Here is an 18,921-nt window from a genome sequence, read left to right on the forward strand (position 1 = left end):
TTATTTAGAAGTATACTGTTTCATTTCCATATATTTTTAGATTTTTCTGTTGTCTCTCTGGTTTTGACTTCCAGTCTGATTCCATTTTTGTCAGATTGCCTTTTCTCACTCAAGCTGTGATTTTTTTTTTTTTTGGTTCTAGGTGTGATGTGTTATTTTCTTTATTGCATCCTGATCATTTTGTCTATTATGTTAGGAGAGTCTGGGTCCTATTTAAATATTTTATTTTAATGGGCAGTCACTCTGTTTTAATTTAGCACACAGGTTCTTTCCTACTTTTGTGGAGTATGTGTCTAGTGACAGTTTAGTTTTCAGAGCCTTTATAGTGTTATTGTGGTCTCCTTGGTTTATATGGTACTGCTAGGGTTCCCTTGCGTCCCCGCTGGTGCTGCCTGATGGTGAGGAAGATATTTACCTAGGCCAGAGTGTCTCTCAGTGGGAATCTCTGACCTGTAGGGATGAAAAGGCTTCCTGGGCCCGGCCACTTGTGGCTAGGTCCCTCTTGCTAGTTCTGCATGCCTAATTTGGTGTCTCCTCACTGGAGTTCTAGTGTTGTCAGAAGGTTTCCCATTCAGATTTGGGAAGGAATAAGCCTATCCAGGTAGCCTTCTGTTGCTAGGTTGCGGTTTGGAAAACACTAGATCTGGTTTGCCTTCTTTTTTGGGTGTGGGGATGTAAGACACCTGCTGTGTTACTCTTGTAGTTCTGGGGTCCCAAACCATTTTGCCTTCTTTTTACCACTTTTTAGAATTCTCTGTTCATTGTGTCTTGCATTCTTGAATGGGTTTGTTGTTGTGCCTAGCAAGGAGGATCAGGGAGAAATGGGTCTATGCCATTTTGTCCAGATTGGACCAGAAATCACTTGTTCTTGTATTTTTTAAAAGCTGTCATCATTGATTTTTCTTTTCATTCCTGTAGTTTTCTTGTTCTGGGATCAGATGTCTGATTCTTCTGTTTATTCCAACAGGGTTAAAGCTCAAAAATGACACTGGAAATGACCAACCTATGTCTCTTTCTACATTAGAAATACAAGCATCAGGATGCAAAGTATTAAGAAAGGCCAGAATGAAAGTTGCCCAGAAAACAACGGGCAGAGAAAATCATGGTGGTACACACAGGGTACGGAAACGGCATCGAGCTTTTCCAGGGAAGAAAAGAAAGAAACTTACAACTTGCAGACAAGAGCTTCCAAAACGTATGGATCTTCATGGGAAAGGCCATGCAGGAGAGAAACCTTTTAAATGTCAGGAATGTGGGAAAAGCTTCAGGGTTAGCTCTGACCTAATTAAGCACCAGAGAATTCACACTGAAGAGAAACCCTATAAATGTCAACAATGTGATAAGAGGTTTAGGTGGAGTTCAGATCTTAATAAGCACTTACTGGCACACCAAGGAATAAAACCATATAGATGCTCATGGTGTGGGAAAAGCTTCAGTCATAACACAAATCTACACACCCACCTAAGAATTCACACAGGAGAAAAACCCTTTAAATGTTATGAATGTGGGAAAAGATTCATTCAGAACTCCCACCTTATTAAACACCAGAGAACCCACACAGGTGAGCAGCCTTATACTTGTAGCATATGCAGGAGAAATTTTAGCAGGCGGTCAAGCCTTCTTAGACACCAGAAACTCCACAGGAGAAGGGAATCGTGTCCAGTGTCTCCAGTCTGAAGAAAGCCAGCAGCTAGAGCTTGACCCTAGAGGTGATAAAAGAATACAAAATGATGAGGCACCCAGTGATAGGAATCTATCATCAACAGAATTTGGGAAGGGCACATGTTATGTTTCATAAAAAGGAATCTAAACTCTCTTTTATTCAGCATTGTATCCTCAGTGCCTCCTAGCACAAGACTGATCCATAATGACTTCTTTATAAATAAAAGAGTGAAATAGTTCTCATATATCTAAAGTTACCTATCTATCTATTTCTAACTATCTGTATCTGTCTGGTTACTCAGCTTCCCCACCCCCCGTGATCTAAATTCTTCAGGTATCAGGTGCTCAGCAAATATGTGATGGCCATGAGTCCTACTCCCATTCTTTCTCAGGAGAGATGGAAAATAAGAGTATTCAGGTCCTCTGAAGGGAGCTCAGAGAGAATTACTAAGTTTGAGGCAGTTTCTGTGGCTACCATTCTGGCTACACGAACAACCAAACCAGGGTTCAGGGAACTTCATTCTGGAATAGGAAGAGAGGGTTCAGTGTTTGCCCTGGGAGAAGTACCCCCATTCTAGTTGCCTCTCTCCTGAGCAGCCACTACTGCTGCAGTGTTTTCTGTCAAAGGAATTCCAAGCAGCACGCAGAGGCCTGAATGCCAGCACAGACCTAGGGACCCTGGAAGCACTTGATATCTTTCTTCCTGCTGGTCCTCTCAACACTGAGGTATTCAGAATGAAATGATGAAGGAGGTAATCGGGGCCCTCATCCAGGTATCTGTAGAAGGCAGAGGGCAGTGGTGAATGGCCTTTTTTTGACTTTCACTATGTGGACTGGAAGGCTTTCAAGTTGATGCCACCCTGCTCCAGGACCTAACAGGAGGCCCATTTTTATGGCTGTTCAGCCACAGCCCCATATACATGGATGCTTTTCAGGAAGGTCTGGAGATTTTGCAAACTGATATACTAGAGTGGTAAGGAGAGCCACGTGGCCTCATGGCCTCGTAGCCTCGGTGAACATTGGATGTGAGGAGGGAGTGTCCAGTCAGAGCAGGGTGAGGCCTGTGACTTAGAGTGATGGCTCAGTGAGAGCCAGGTCAGACAGAAACTGGTTTGTTCATGGTGGTTCCTTTTCCTTCCCCATTGGCCTGAGGTTGCGCAGTTGGCCCTCTATATCCACAGATTCCACGTGCACAGATTCAACCAACCGCGGATCAAAAAAATTCCAGAGCTTAGGAAAGGTAAAACATGAATTTGCTGCATGCTGGCAACTGTTTACATAGCATTTACATTGTACTAGGTATTGTAAGTAATCTAGAGGTGATTTAAAGTATATGGGAAGATGTGTGTAGGTTATATGTAAATACTGCACCATTTTACATAAGGGACTTAAGCATCCTCAGATTTTGGTAGCTGCAGGGGGTCCTAGAACCAATCCCCTGCAGGAGAGACAACTGTATCTCCTGAGAAGACGATGTGATGTCAAGGGAAGGGCAGGGAAGTTGGAAGACATGGGTTTATACCTGTGTCAGATCCTAGTTTAGGATGTTGGTCAAGCCTTCTATATACTTATTATTTCATAAAATTTTACTTTTTAAATGAAAACGGCATTTTGTTTCATATGAGATTTAAACATCAGACAAAATTCCATTGTTTCCATATTACCCAGAGATGACCAACGTTCACTTTTTTAGAATAGGTGTCTTCAGATAATTTTTCTCTTTTTTTCTTCTTTTTTTTTTTTTTGGCCACACCGCACGGCATGCGTGATCTTAGTTCCCCAACGAGGGGTGGAACCTGGGCCCCGGCAGTGAGAGCGCTGAGTCTTAACCACTGGACCACCAGGGAATTCCCCAGATAATTTTTCCATGAAGAGTCCTTTCTAAGCTTGTTTACGTGTTTATAAAATGGAGATAGTGATTCCTTCCTATCAGGGCTGCTGTGAGAATTAAGAGAGACTGGTGAGCATGCCTAACATTGGTTACAGAAGATGGTCCATAAACATTTGGAACAGTCTATGTTCATGGTCCATAAACCATGTTACAGAAGATGGTCCATAAACATTTGGAACATCTTTCATCTTGTTTTAAAAAATCAACTCTGTCTACTTATTCAGCTTTTAAGCATCCTTACTGAGTTTTCCATCATTTCCAGCTGTTATTTTTTTATAAATTTATTTATTTTTGCTGTATGCGGGTCTCTCACTGTTGTGGCCTCCCCCGTTGCGGAGCACAGGCTCCGGACGCGCAGGCTCAGCGGCCATGGCTCACAGGCCCAGCCGCTCTGCGGCATGTGGGATCCTCCCAGACCAGGGCATGAACCCGTGTCCCCTGCATCGGCAGGCGGACTCTCAACCACTGCGCCACCAGGGAAGCCCTGTTTATTTATTTTTGCCTGTGTTGGGTCTTCGTTTCTGTGCGAGGGCTTTCTCCAGTTGCGGTGAGCGGGGGCCACTCTTCATCACGGTGCGCGGGCCTCTCACTGTCGCGGCCTCTCCCGTTGCGGAGCACAGGCTCCAGACGCGCAGGCTCAGTAGTTGTGGTGCACGGGCCTAGCCGCTCCGCGGCACGTGGGATCTTCCCGGACCGGGGCTCGAACCCGTGTCCCCTGCATTGGCAGGCGGATTCTTAACCACTGCGCCAGCAGGGAAGCCCCTCCAGCTCTTTTTAAAGCTGGCTCATGATGGTCAGAAGGGTAGCCTTCTGGTGTGACATTCCTTTCTGGAGATGCTCCTCTCTAGTCAGTGGTAAGCAATAAGCTAATGTCCCCATTCAGCTAGATACACTGCTAATGAGTAACAACCACAATATATTAGATTCCTTAAACTTGAGATGCTTGAAAAAGGAGGGCAAGTGATGGCTAGGGGTGGAATTTTTGTGGACAGTATTTACACTATTAGGTGTATCCTCAAACTCATAAGAGGTGACTGTAGAACGGCCACTAAAAAGAATGAAAGAGTTAATCTCACAGGAGGAAGTGACCCGGAAGGAAAGGAGACCATTATACTGCAAAAGGCTTGGAGAAGGACTGCCCCACCATCCCTTCCAGGTCTCTCTGTGATTGTGCCCTTGGAACTAAGGGGAAGTTCAGCTTCCTGCAGAGGGCACTTTCTGTGTGAATCCATGTTTGGTAGCACCCTAGATAGCTGGTATCATGCTACCACGCAAAGGGCATTTATTTGTGTAGCTTTTTTTTTTTTTTTTTAGCCGCGACACGTGGCTTGCGTGATCTTAATTCCCCGACCAGGGATCGAACCTGCGTCCCCCTGCAGTGGAAGCACGGAGTCCTAACAACTGGACCGCCAGGGAATTCCCTGTTTAGCATTTAGAAAGAAGAGATGGATTCAAAAGTTGAAGGAAGTACCGCGTGGATGGAGCCCGCAGTTACTGCCCCTTCATGAGATTCAGCAAAGTTCCTGAAAACGGGTCAGCAAAAGGGCACTCTGTTTTCCCAAAGCTGCCATCCCCAGTTACAACACCTTTTAGCTTCAGAGCTCATCTTCCAGGTCCTCGTCTATGCTGACCTTCCCAGGAGAGGTCAGAAGCATGGAACATGGGTCCTGTTTTAGAGATTTTTTTTTAAGGCAAGTGGCAGGAAGACCTTTAGATGTGAATGGGCAGAAACAGGAAAAGAATCGAGGATTCCTGGTTCCAAGTTCAGATACTCCAGCACCCTTTGAACACAGGGGCTCCAGGAAGAATGGACATTCTTGTCCCAGCTGTTGTGGCACAGGATGTAGAAGTTGGGGCTCCTAGCTGACTCATTAGTACCTCTTCTTCCCTATCAACCCTCTGCCACAGCCTTGCAGGGGCTCCTTGCTCATGCATCCTGACCACTCACATCAGCCCTCATCATCTCAGACAAAGAAGAGACGTGGGCACTAAGGAAGGAAATGGCAGGAGGGAATGGAGGGGAGATGTCATTCTGCTTCATACTCACCTGCCACCTCCCCAGCGTGTGGCTGAAAGACGAGAACTCTGATGCTTTTCTGAGGACACAACAGGAAGACATCACACAAAAGCCCGGGGGCTGGAGACACAGGCCGGATATTCACTCGGGACAGAACGGAGAGGCAGAACACTCCAACTTCAGATCCCACAGGTGGAGATGGCACTGAGGAGACGAAAGCTGACCTGAGCCAGGTGTGAGGGGTGTGGGCTCCTATCCCCACCCCTGTGCTCCGGCCCTCAGCAACTGAGGGACATCAGGGAAAAGATGGGCTGAGCAAAGAGGATGAGAAAGGAGCCAGGAGAGCAGAGGCCAGCGGTCCTCTTGCACTCTGATCGGTCTGCATTTGTGATGCCTGAGGTTGGGAGTCAAGGGGTCGGGGAGCAGGGGGCCACTGCCCGCTGTGGCCGAGACGCTAGGGCGTGTCCGCGTGTCCAGGCCAGATCTGTCCAGCCGCGTGCAGGGCCTGGCTCTTCAGCTTCTCCCTCCCAGAAAACAGCGAGGTGACTGCTACTCAAGAGCCTGTTGTGTGTGTGTGGGGGGGGTCCCTTCCAGCCCTTCCCCCACTCCAGCGGCCTCTTCCTCCTTCACTGCCTGGCTCCCTCTGCCATGGCCACTGCCAATAGTGAGTGTAAACTGTCCCACTGTTCCCAGAGGAACGGCCACGGTGACTGAGAATGGGCAGGCAGGGCGGGAGAGAAGAAAAAAGGAATCATGGTCTCATCTTCGTCAGGAGATTTAAATGCTCTCCTTGCTACCTTCTCTCCGTGTCCGTTGAAAATCATTAAATGTTAGGTTGTCGGTCACGTAAAGGAGGGGACTCCCTGCCAAAGTCTGTCCCAGGCTCGGCAGCTGGACGTAGTCGCTTCTAAGCCCTTCCATTCCCGTGGCCGTCTTCGCCTCTCTTCCCTCCCTCTGTGCCCCCTGCTTCTTACTACCATCGTGGTGCCAGGCAAGGGATGCAGCTGTGGACAAAGTGACAGGGAGTCAGGGAAGCCCTCCCGAGGGTCAACAGTCATGAGCGTATGAGGGGGAGAGGGCGGGAGGCGAGGTGAGAGGAGTGGTGGTGAGCACCCTTCACCCTCAGATCTGGACAACCCGGGGGAAGGAGGGAGGGAGGTGGCCAGGCCAGCTTCCAGAGGGAGCTCTGCTCCAGGGTTGGGATTTAGGGGGGAAGTGGAGAGGAAGAGCCATGAAACACCAAGAAACATTTCCCTCGTCCCTCCTTAGGCTCTGGTATGGCCGTGTGCGACTTGGGGTGACAAGAAGGAACTGACTCCGACCCAAGGGCTGCAGACACCTCAGAGGAACTCGAGTTTGGTAGCAGAAGATGTCATGGCTGGGAGCATTCTCTCTTCAGGTAGTACCCATATATCTGCCATCCCCAGGCCTCCCTTGGGGAGGCTCTCAGCTTTCCTAAAGGGTGTTATTCTGGGTTTTCTTCTTCACCTCGTGCCCCATTCACTGGAGTGTCAGCGCCTTATATTTTGGGCATTCCCCCTGTTGGAGCTGGTGCAGGATCTCACAGAGAGTAGAGGTAGTATGGGCGAAAGCTGTCTGCAGATTTTTGTGTGTGAGAGAAATAACCCTAAAGGGATAAATGTAACCCCCTGCCAAGATTGAAAACTAATCATCTCAACTCTATACATTGTTTGCTTTTAAAATCCTTGCTACAACAGGGCAGCGGGAATGTGAGCTGAGAAAAATACAGCAGCATAGGGCGGTCTATATGGATTATACTCTGCTTTGTCCAGTCCCCACTCCCACAGATCCTGACACAGTGGGTGAAATCTTCCTGAAAATTCTCAAGAATGGAGAAAATTCTCAAGTCTTCAGGCTCAGTGGACATAGGCCTACCCAGGGCCAGGCTCCTAATGGTCCTTGTGCAAAGACTCTCTCCCTCCCCTGCCAAAGGGATCCAAAGCCTTTTCCACCCATTTTGCTGGCAAGGGCCCCTCTGGGAGCTGGGCATACCCACGGGATAGATCAGCACACAAAAAAAACATTGGATTGGCCAAAAAGTTCGTTCGGGTTTTTCGTAGCATCCTATGGAAAACTCGAATGAACTTTTGGGCCAACCCAGTATATCAATATCTTTCCTTCAGTGGTCTTTGACCAACCTGGGAAGCAAGGCTTCCTCATCTGGGGGTCCATGGATGACTTCAAAGGGCCTTCAAAGTTTTGAGTATGTGGGCAATTGTCCAAAAAGCTAGCCCATACCTTTTTGGGGTTATCAAAAGTCTTCGTGACCCCCAAGCATTTAGGCACAATTACAGCTGCAGTTACTTAAAGCTGTATCCCCGACTCCCTCAAGTCTTGTAGTGCATTAGGGCTGAAAGAGCCCTTGGAGAAGCCGTTAAATGGGTTAGGGTTAAATGTGATCTTAATCTGCGCTTTCTTTCTTTCTTTTATAAATTTATTTATTTTTATTTATTTATTTTTGGCTGTGTCGGGTCTTCGTTGCTGTGCATGGGCTTTCTCTAGTTGCAGCGAGCGAGGGCTACTCTTCGTTGCAGTGCGCGGGCTTCTCATTGCGGTGGCTTCTCTTGTTGCGGAGCACAGGCTCTAGGCGCGCGGCCTTCAGTAGTTGTCGTGCGTGGGCCCAGTAGTTGTTATGCATGGGCTTAGTTGCTCTGTGGCATGTGGGATCTTCCCAGACCAGGGCTCGAAGCTGTGTCCCCTGCATTGGCAGGCGGATTCTTAACCACTGAGCCACCAGGGAAGCCCTGTATTTTTTAAAGTTATTTTCTAAGTGTTTACCCTGGGGACTACACTTGACATATTAAACTTTTAACAATCTAGTTTGAATTAATGACAACCTAGTCTCAATAGTATACAAAAGCTTTGCTTCTATATAGCTCAGTCCCCACTCTTGTAGTTATTATTACAAGTTAAATTTCTATTTATTGTTTCCATTAACATAGATTTGTAAGTATTGTTTTATGTGTTTGCATCTTAAATAATGTAGGAGAAACAGAGGTATTACAAACCGTAAATATGATAAAAGTGGCTTTTATATTTACCTGTATTGTTATCTTTACCACTGTTCTTTATTTCTTCATATGACTTACATTTACTGCCTAGTATCCTTTCATTTCAGCTGGAAGAATTAACTTTAGCATTTCTTCTAGGGTAGGTCTACTAGCGATGACTTTTCTCAGCTTTTTTAAAATATGGGGATGTCTTAATTTCTCTTTCCTTTTTTTTTTTTTTCTGTACGCGGGCCTCTCACTGTTGTGGCCTCTCCCGTTGCGGAGCACAGGCTCCGGACGTGCAGGCTCAGCGGCCATGGCTCACGGGCTCAGGCGCTCTGCGGCATGTGGTATCTTCCCGGACCTGGGCACGAACCCATGTCCCCTGCATCGGCAGGCGGACTCTCAACCACTGCGCCACCAGGGAAGCCCTCTCTTTCCATTTTGAAGCATAGTTTTGCCAGATATAGAATTCTTGGTTGAGAGATTGACAGATTTTTTTTTCTGTCAGCACTTTAAATATGTTATCCCATTACCTTCTGGTCTCCATGGTTTCTTCTGAGAAATTGACTGCTAATCTTATTGAAGATTCCTTTTACTTGATGAGTCACTTCTTTCTTGCTGCTTTCAAGATTCTATCTTTATCTTTGTCTTTTTACAGCCACTGTGTCACCATGAGAGAGTTCTGAGTTGGGTGAAAAAAAACTTGCACGTTGTATCTGTCCTCAGGGAAACCCTAGACGGGTCAAAATAGACAAATACAATTCCTTGGGAACAAGGTCTACGCTGTTCCTCCAGAACAAGATACCTACATCAGGAATGAGGGCTACTGTCTTCAAGACTATCACCATGGAGGGGAGGGGAAGGGGGCAAGGCTCAGTTAAAACACCACAAAGCCCTCCTGTCGAAGGCTTCTTTTTGTTGATTCAGCATTCATTTGGTTGCTTCAAACCTTTATTTCCTAGAGTCTGACCAATTTAGTTCTGACAGTGTTTGCTCATTTTGGTGTTTCTGTGGAAGGACAGGCCCTTCAAATTCCCTACTCTACTACTTTTGTTGATGTCACTCCTCTGTATTCTACCTGTCTATTCTTGCCTGTTGTCTATTTTTTTCCCATTATAGCCCTTAACATATTAATCATAGCCATTTTTAAATTTTTTTAATTTAATTTTTTTCTTTTTGCTGTACGCGGGCCTCTCACTGTTGTGGCCTCTCCCGTTGCGGAGCGCAGGCTCCAGACGCGCAGGCTCAGTGGCCAAGGCTCACGGGCCTAGCCGCTCCACGGCATGTGGGATCTTCCTGGACCGGGGCACGAACCCGTGTCCCCTAGCATCGGCAGGTGGACTCTCAACCACTGCGCCACCAGGGAAGCCCAATCATAGCCATTTTTTTTTTCTTTTGCAGTATGCGGACCTCTCACTGTTGTGGCCTCTCCCGTTTTGGAGCACAGGCTCCGGACGCGCAGGCTCAGCGGCCATGGTTCACGGGCCCAGCCGCTCCGCGGCATGTGGGATCTTCCCGGACCGGGGCACGAACCCATGTCCCCTGCATCGGCAGGCAGACTCTCAACCACTGCGCCACCAGGGAAACCCAATAGCCATTTTTAATTCCCTGTTTGACCATTCTAAACTCTGTGCCATATCTGAATGTTGTTCTGATGTTTGCTTTGTCTCTTCAGACTCTGAATATTATTTCATTCTAACATGGATTGTAATTCTTTGTTGAAAGCTGTAATGATATATTAGATAACAGGAACTAAGGTAAATAGGCCTTCAGAGTGAGGTTTTATGTTAATCTGCCTAGGAGTTGGGCTTTGTTTAGTGCTTGCTCTAACTGTAAGTGTCAGGCACATCAATTTCCTCTAGCATCCTTATTTTTATCTCCCTTGTTGGCTTGGTTGTCCCTAAAAACTCCTTCTTAGAGTCTGGACCTTGCAGCCTTTTCCACTGCAGTGTAACAGTATAATAATCCCCTGTTACTATACTAGAGCCTGTTACTGTGGTGTCGTTATGTGGGGGGAAGCGAAGTATTATGTTATCAATCACCAGATCCTATGGATTCTGCTTCCTTATGTTTTCCTTATCTCTTTTCCCTCTTCATCTGCTATAGCACTATTTTTTTTTTTTTGTGGTACGCGGGCCTCTCACTGTCGCGGCCTCTCCCATTGTGGAGCACAGGCTCCGGACGCGCAGGCCCGGCGGCCATGGCTCACAGGCCCAGCCGCTCCACGGCATGTGGGATCTTTCCGGACCGGGGCACGAACTCGTGTCCCCTGCATTGGGAGGCGGACTCTCAACCACTGCGCCACCAGGGAAGCCCTGTAGCACTATTTTAATTCAGGCTTTCACTGTATTTTCTGTCTAGATTAATGTAGTGGACCTTATCTTAATCAGAACTCCGTGCTTTTAGTCTAAGAAATCAGACTGTGCATATTAGTGCACAGAAATCAACCACCTTGTTTTCAATGGCTGCAGTGTAGTCCATGGAATGAACTCACCATGACTCATTCAGACAGGCCCCTATCGAGAGACATTGTATTAATCCCAATTTATATCTCGCTGGCAAGAGGGACAGGCAGGTTCCAGGAGGACAGCAAGAATGAAAAAAGAGAAAGTGAACACAGTCTAGTTTTTTCACTGAAGAAAGTAAACAAGGAAAAAGCATCTTGAAGGGTAGAATTCTTACTAATGTTTTGTTGAAAGAGATAACACAGAGAGATCCTCTAACTTGGTGTTTCTAAACTATTTTCTGGGAGAGTGGGGCCCACAACACACTTGGATCAAATAAAATCTTTCTTGAAGGTCCAATATGCAAAAATAGTGGACAATAGGAGCTGCTCTGGCAGAAGGATGGGCTAAGCTTAGAGCCACCCCTACCAGCTTCCTGCAGATAGACTTCAGGTAATCTATGAAACCTAAGAGAGAGATAGGAAGTTATTGGTGCATGTGCTTTTTCACTAAGGAAATCCATAATCCCCATGGCCTATAATTTTCATTTGATTTTAACAAGGAACACCGATATGCTAAAGTTTAAGGATCTGTTCTCTAGGGGTTCAAGGGGAATATTTTGAAAACCAATACTCTAGTCCAAATCTCTACCCATTTATAAATTAGAAGGCTAATAATGCTTGCATTTGGGTTGAATGGCTTATTTCGTTCATAGCTCTTGCTGTAATTGGAAATTGCTGTTTCTTTATGTATGGTGTGTGACCCCCCCCTCGCCCTAGCCTGTGTGTTAGGCTCACTGGAGCAGGGATCTTGCCTATCATGTTCACTGTTAAACTCATGGAACATACAACTGGCAGTGTGAGGGGTACATAGGAGACTTTCAATAAATATTTGAGGTAAACGTGAATGAATAAAGGGCATTATCAAGAAAGTGAAAGAGCAACCCACAGAATGAGAGAATATATTTGCAAATCATATCTATTAATAGAAGCAAGGGTCTAGTATTCATAGCATTATTATTTGATGAGATTGGGGTGTTCCCTGGAAGGTTCCATTTGCAAACCTGATTTTATTTGTCCTGACTTGGAGTTAACCCAGGGTGAAAAGCCTTTCCTGAGGCCATTTGTCGAAAAGAAAGTTACTGGCAATTGGCTAATTTTATGGCTGCCTGAGGCTATGGTACACTTGAGAAGGCTGATGCTTTTGCTCTGGCTGATCTTGAGTTTCTGTGTAAGCAAGAATTGAGACTAAAGTAGACTTGTAACCTGTCTACATGTGCATTGAAGGTATGACCTAACATGAACACAAAAGTTGGGAGACTTATTGATTCAAGATATTTAATAAAATCTATTTCCAGTTGTTGGTTCACCACAAAGGTAACTGAGAAGAAACTTCAGTGACCGCAAGTGACAAAGAATACAAACAGTAAAAATTCATTCGGGAAAGTCACTAAACAAACAGCAACAACAAAAACGATAAAACAAACAAACTCCCAACAACAACAAACCTGGAAGAAGGGGAAAATGTGACTTCCAGAGTTGGCACATTATAGTATTTGAAATGTATAATTTAAGCAAAATGATCGAGGCATGCAAAGAAGCAGAAATGTGTAACCAATACAGAGGGGAACAAAGCAGTTCATGGGAACTGTCCCTGACAAGGCCCAGATGTTGCCTTACTAGATAAAGCCTTCCAAGAGCTGTATTGAATGTGTCCAAAGGTATAAATTAAAACATGCTTAAAAATGAAAGGAAAGTAGGAGAGCAATATCTCACCAAACAGAGAATATTAATGAAGATGGGGAAATTATAAAAAAAAAAAAAAAAAGAACCGAGTGAAAATTCTGAAGTTGAACAATACAGTATTGGAAATGAAAAGTCCCTAGAGAATCTCAAAAGCAGATTTTTGCAGGCTGAAGAGAGAATCAGCAAGTGTGAAGACAGCCTAATGGAGACCATCCGGTTTGAGGAATGGAAAGAAGAAAGGATGAAGAAAAATGAATAGACCCTCAGAGCACAGCAGAAGTGATGCTTTATGAATTCCAAGGTGAGGTCATGTAAGACCATGGAGTGTGCATTTCATTTTTCACTGGTATACAGTGGAGAGATTTTGTGCCCCAATTAAAGAGTCTGTGGCTGCATTAACTTAATGCCTGTTCTTAATCTGTATGTTTATATTTACTTTGGAGGTAGAACCACACTGTTTTGATTACTGTAGCTTCGTAGTAAGTTCTGAAATCAGAAAGTGTGAGCCCTCCAACTTTTCTTCTTTTCAAGATTGTTTTGGCTATTCAGGGTCCCTTGAGATTCTATAGGAATCTTAGGATGACTTTTTCTATTTCTGCCCAAAAAAATGTATTTAGGGTTTTGATAGGGAGTGCCTTGAACGTGTAGATCACTTTGGGGAGTACTGACATCTGAACAATATTAAGTCATCCAGCCCATTTACATGGAATGTCTTTCCATTTATTTCTTTAATTTCAGCAATGTTTTATAGCTTTCTGTGTACAAGTCCTTTGCCTTCTTGGTTCAGTTTATTCCTAAGTATTTTATTCTTTCTGATGATGTTGTAAATGGAATTGTTTTCCTGATTTCGTTTCTGGACTGTCCATTGTTAGTGTATAGAAACACAATAGACTTTTGTGCTTTGGTTTTGTATCCCGCAGCTTGGTGAACTCAGTTATTTGTTCTAACTGTTTTGTGGGGGAATCATTAGGGGCCTCTGCTTTTTAACTGTCTTCATATACTATACCTTCAAGAGAGATTTCTTTGACCCAAGTGAACTGCAGCCTTTACCCATCCAAAAAGTAGCTTAGAAATACCCTAGATATATACCCACCTATCCGTCTCTACTTATAGTTCCAACATTCCATTTGTGAAACTCCTATGCAGCAAGATATTTTCTCTATTTACTTTCTTCTTTTAAAAAAAAAGATTGTGTTCACCTGCACTTTTTCAATGGCCTAATGGCAGTCTCACTGGCACTATTTCTCTCAGATCACTCATCCTGCTAGAACATGCAGCTGCCCATCACCCTGGCCAGTGTGTTACAAATTGGAAACACTTAAGTGAATATCAACAGAGGCCTCCCTGAATAAACTATAGTGAATCCATTCCACAGACTACACTGAAGACACTGCAAACAATGTGATGGATTTCTGTGCACTAATGTGCAAAGATGGCCATATATATTAATGAAAGAGAAAGCAAGTTTGGAAGACAATGTATATAAAATAATACCATTTTTCTTATACTGGAAAAATATTTTTATGTTGAAATATCTGCATAGATACCCAAGATATAAAAAGGGCCCCTCTAGAGAGTAGAATTGGCAGAGGTGGGGTTCAGCTTGTACTTTTCACTCTGTGTTCGCTACACATTTGATATTTTTCAGAGCTACTGAAAGTTTTATGTCATGCTAAACATAGCCCATGAATATACATATATTCAGTGTAAACCAACAAATATAGTCAGCTAAATGTCAGAGGGGACCTTTGATGTTTTTCTCTGTAGCTCATATAGCCTTAACTTGTTAAAATCTCATTAACTGAGATATTTGCTGCACTGGGATGCAGAGGATTCAGAAAGTGATTGTGAAAAGCAGACAGTGCCCATTGAGAAATTTGTGAAGTTTTCAAACTAGGATGTAACTGCGTCTCAAGCTCAAATAAGTGACTGTGAGCCATATGGAAGTAAACAGAGCACAGACCTACCTCCAAATTGTCAAAGACTCTCCTGTGTCTTTCCGTTGGTAAAAGGGAGGGTGGCAGTTCGTGGACGCTGCAGTGAGAGATGTCAGCTAAGAGCTCCGCAGCAGCCTCGCGTCGCAAACTTCACTAAGCCTCAGCCACCTCTGCGGGGCTCCAACTCCTCGAGCTCTGCTGGCAGAGAAGCTGCAGGGAGGTTCCGGCACCTGGAAGCCGGGGCCCTGCTGAGGGAATAATGCTTCTCAAAAGCTGTCTCTGGGGGCTTCCCTGGTGGCGCAGTGCTTGAGAGTCCGCGTGCCGATGCAGGGGACACGAGTTCGTGCCCCGGTCCGGGAAGATCCCACGTGCCGCGGAGCGGCTGGGCCCGTGAGCCATGGCCGCTGAGCCTGCGCGTCCGGAGCCTGTGCTCCGCAACGGGAGAGGCCACAGCAGTGAGAGGCCCGCGTACCGAAAAAAAAAAAAAGCCGTCTCTGGCAAACTGCCATCCTGAGCAAAAGCCCGGCGCACGGACTCCCGTGCAGTAGGCGCCTGGGGCGAAGCGCAGAGGTCCGGAAGCGGCCGTGGGGCTTCGGGGCCGCGTGAGACTGGCCTGTGCCTGCCCTTCCCTGGCTGCGTCTCCCCGACCCCGCCGTCAAATGGACTCGGAAACACTGCGACTTGTCTCCGGGAGTTGCTTGAGGGTTAAAGGACGTGGATGCCTCTCAGGCCCTGAGCCCAGTGGTTGGCACAGACGAGCGCTCAGCACCCACGGAATCAATGCAACCAGAGCACGGACGCCACCCTCCCCAGCAAACCTCAATTTAACAGATGCCTGCCAAGAAAATGACGTCTTCTCAGTGTCCCCCGAGTCATCCCCTCGGTGCCAGACTCTGGGGCAGGTTTCTAGGGCTCAAAGGTGAGCAAGTTAAACACGGCCCCTGCCCTCCGACCGGGGACAGGTACATGATTCCTCCACTTGGCTTCAAATACGCGCGCGTTTGTCAAGTAAAATCAGGGTCACCCTCAGATCGGGCCGATGCACCGTAGGGGAAATCTGGAAAGGCATCTGCTGCAGGAGCAGCTGGGGAAATGCAGGGTCGGGAAGGGCCCCCGTGGGCCTTCTCTGCGAGGGTGCTGTGGGGGGCCAAGGGGACTGAGAGGTACCTGGTGGGAGCGCTGGCTTCCCGGGGCACTCCCCCTCCGCGGGGTCTTCCTCCTCCGGAAAACGGCCACCGCCCTGGTCAGAGGCCTGAGCGTGGTCACCGCAGCCTGGGCACGCGCCACACGAGATGATGCACGAGGCTGACGCCGCTGCCTCGCGGATGCCCTCTGGTCACAGTGACCTCTCGGGGCCTGAGCCTCCTGCTGTCTGTCCTCAGCCTCGGTGCCCCCAAGGGACCCTGCTTCCACCCTAGTAGGTGACACGGGCCCCATGCTCCAGTGTGTGGGTTCATCACATGCAAGGCCCACCCCTGTGGCCATCCAGCCAATGAGGGTGCAGCTGGCGGGCTCCTGTGGCGGCTCTCTGGAGCTATCCGGATGCAGAAGCAGCCTGTGCAAAGCTTCTGAGGCCAGAGTGTGCCTGATGTGTTCAAGGAAAAGCCAAGTGCTTGGAGCAGTGTAGGTGAGAGATAGAATAGTAGGAAATGTGATCAGAAAGAGAATAAGGATTCAGGCTTCTACTGTGCATGAGATCTGAAGTCCCTGGAGGGTTTGGATCCTTAGAGAGGATTCTGTCTTATGTTTTGGAAGGACGCCTGTGGCTGCTTGACTGTGAACAGGTTATAATGGGCTGAAGAGTGAAGCAGGAAGGCCAAGTAGAAAGGTACTGCTTCATGCCTGGGCACTGTGGCGGAAACTGTGCGCCCTTCATGCCCTGCAGAGGGAGACGGCAGAAGAGCTGCAAAGAGGATCATCTGATGGAGGAGATGGAAAGGGAGACGCCCGAGAACCAGGGGAGAGCAGTGTTCGGACAACGAGGGGAGGTCTATGGGGCGTGGGGGGCATGGTGTTGAGTGCAGGGGGCTGGAAATGTCTACTGGGCTTAGGTGATCACCAGTGGCTGTGGGATGGATTTGGGCAGCAACAAGTCACAAGGGGAGAATAGAGAGTGTGGTCTGTCCTTTCAGCAAGTGTCAGCATGAAAAAAAAATGAGACAGATGGGGAAGAATGAAGGCAAGGTTTTTCCTTAACGTACTAGTCATGGTTGAGCCTTTAGAGTGTGTGCTCTGTGCTGGTACCGTGCTGAGCACTTGACGTGCAGCCACTGATTTCATCCGCCAAGTTTTTCATGGTAGGTGTTATTATTATTATCCCCACTTTATAGATGAGGGTCCTGAGGCTAAAGGAAGTGGAACAACTTGCCTGAGGGTGCCAGCCAGGGGGAAATGGGATGTGGGCCTGAGCAGTCTGGCTCCATCATTGGTGCCCATGAGCACAGGGTCACGCTCAGAGGCCAGAGCCTGGAGACACCCATCCTTCTACTCCTTCCCCCTTCATTCCAGAAACACTCCCCAAGAGAGTGGTAAAGACCCCGGGGAGAGGGGTTGGTTGACAGATCAGGAGGAGGTCTGGGGTGTGTACTAGCATCTTTCCCTGGCTTTCTGATCCTTGTAAGCTGTGAGTCGGTGTATATGCTTCTTGCTCCAACTTTAGGGGCAGTGGTTTTCCTTTAACATCTGATGTATGTGAAAAGAGTTGTTGATTTTCAATTTGTTCATCTTTTTTCTTGTTATGAGGATGAGAGTCATGACTTCCAAGCTCCTTACTTGCTGGGCAGGAAACCTGGTTTTATTTTTATGTCGGAGAATGTTCTGGTTTTTAGGAGATATGTGCTAAAAAAAAATTTAGGACTGAGGTGTCATGAGGTTAGAAAATGTCTTTGAAAAGGTTCAGCATGTTGGGGAGGAAGAGATTTTCCTCTACCCTTCTAGCTTTTTCTGGCTGGTCTAAGAATTAAACTTTTTAAAATTTTAATTTTATTGGAGTATAGTTGATTTACAATGTTGTGTTAGTTTCAGAAGTAATAAGACTTAAATTGACGTGAGACTGATTAACAGGAGAAAATCACAGAAAAGTTTAATAATGTGTATACATGGGAGAGACCCCAGGAGAACTGAGTAACTCCCCCAAATGGACAAAACCTTCATCTTAAATACCAACTTCAGCTAGAGATAGAAAAGGATGTTGGGGGTAGGGGTTTGGAATGTAAAAGGGGAGGAAGGCATTTCACATGAAGATGGAAAAGCAAATATTTGGTAAACAAATGTTTGCTGGGCCCTGCAGAGACAATGGGACCCGGGGTGGACTCTGATCTCTAAGAGTTGCCCCCCCCAGACCCAGCCCATATTCTTACAGGTGTCTCTGGTGATAGTTCTATTCTGAGAACAAGCCCTGTATCTAAATTCTTTAGGTGGTTAGGGGGAAAGTCAAAGTTTCTTCTTGAGTCTTTTGGACCTAAGAGACATTTTGGAGTGGCAAATTTTGCTCTCCTATGTGCACAGTGTTCATGGCAAGAATGTTAATGATAGTTGTGTTTAGATGGTGAATATTTGGGTGTTCATGGTGCTATTCTTTCAATTTCTCTGTATATTTAAAATTTTGTATATCATTTTGAATTTAAAAATCAAAAGGAAAATAGGAATCTAATCATATGAAGGAGCATGGAAGTGACTATTTCCCTAAGGGAAATTGTCAGCCTGGTGAGGTTTGACATCATAACGGACAAGGTAAAAGAAACCAGAGGCACACAACATGGGGATTCTAACTCTGCCAGAAATGATCTGGGCCCCCAAGTTGTTATGATCTAACGGCTGGGAGGAACAGGACGTGGACTTAATATCGGGTGGAATTATAGATTAGTTTCAAATACCCTGGTTTGTGTAGGGGCCTCAAGTTTTGCACTTGGTTTTCTTGGACCCCATCTAGAATGACCCCAGACATCTGGCAGAAGCAAATGAAAATCCTCTCTGGAGTAAGCTGCTAGCATTCTAGGTCTCAAGTTATTCTTACAAATATATTTGAAACACAGTGGACAGCAGGAGTGCAAAAACACGTAGGCACAGATAGAAACAAGTCTCTGTGAATGCAAACCAGCAGAAACAGAGTCACTCTGCCCAGTTTGACAGGCACTTGCCAATAGGTTTTGGTTTAGTCTGTTCAGGCTGCTCTAACAGAATATCATAAACTGGGTGTCTTATAAACAACA

General features: G+C 46.3%; 1 protein-coding gene across 7 annotated transcripts in view; it reads left to right on the plus strand.

The window, feature by feature from the left end:
- ZNF75D (zinc finger protein 75D) overlaps positions 1-18,921 on the plus strand; it is a 36,402-nt gene that overhangs the window by 9,626 nt on the left and 7,855 nt on the right. For 6 of the 7 annotated variants that reach the window (XM_079910033.1, XM_079910027.1, XM_079910029.1 and 3 more), the window contains 2 exons: positions 968-5,803; positions 6,840-6,969. In XM_079910033.1, the coding sequence (XP_079766159.1) occupies positions 968-1,677 (710 nt within the window). In that variant the 3' untranslated portion in view covers positions 1,678-5,803; positions 6,840-6,969. Of the gene's footprint in view, positions 1-967; positions 5,804-6,839; positions 6,970-12,939; positions 13,075-18,921 lie in introns of those variants that run through there. The other variant, XM_079910028.1, reaches the window with a different exon arrangement.

This window comes from Stenella coeruleoalba, assembly GCF_951394435.1.
Source record: "Stenella coeruleoalba genome assembly, chromosome: X".
Taxonomy (NCBI): domain Eukaryota; kingdom Metazoa; phylum Chordata; class Mammalia; order Artiodactyla; family Delphinidae; genus Stenella; species Stenella coeruleoalba.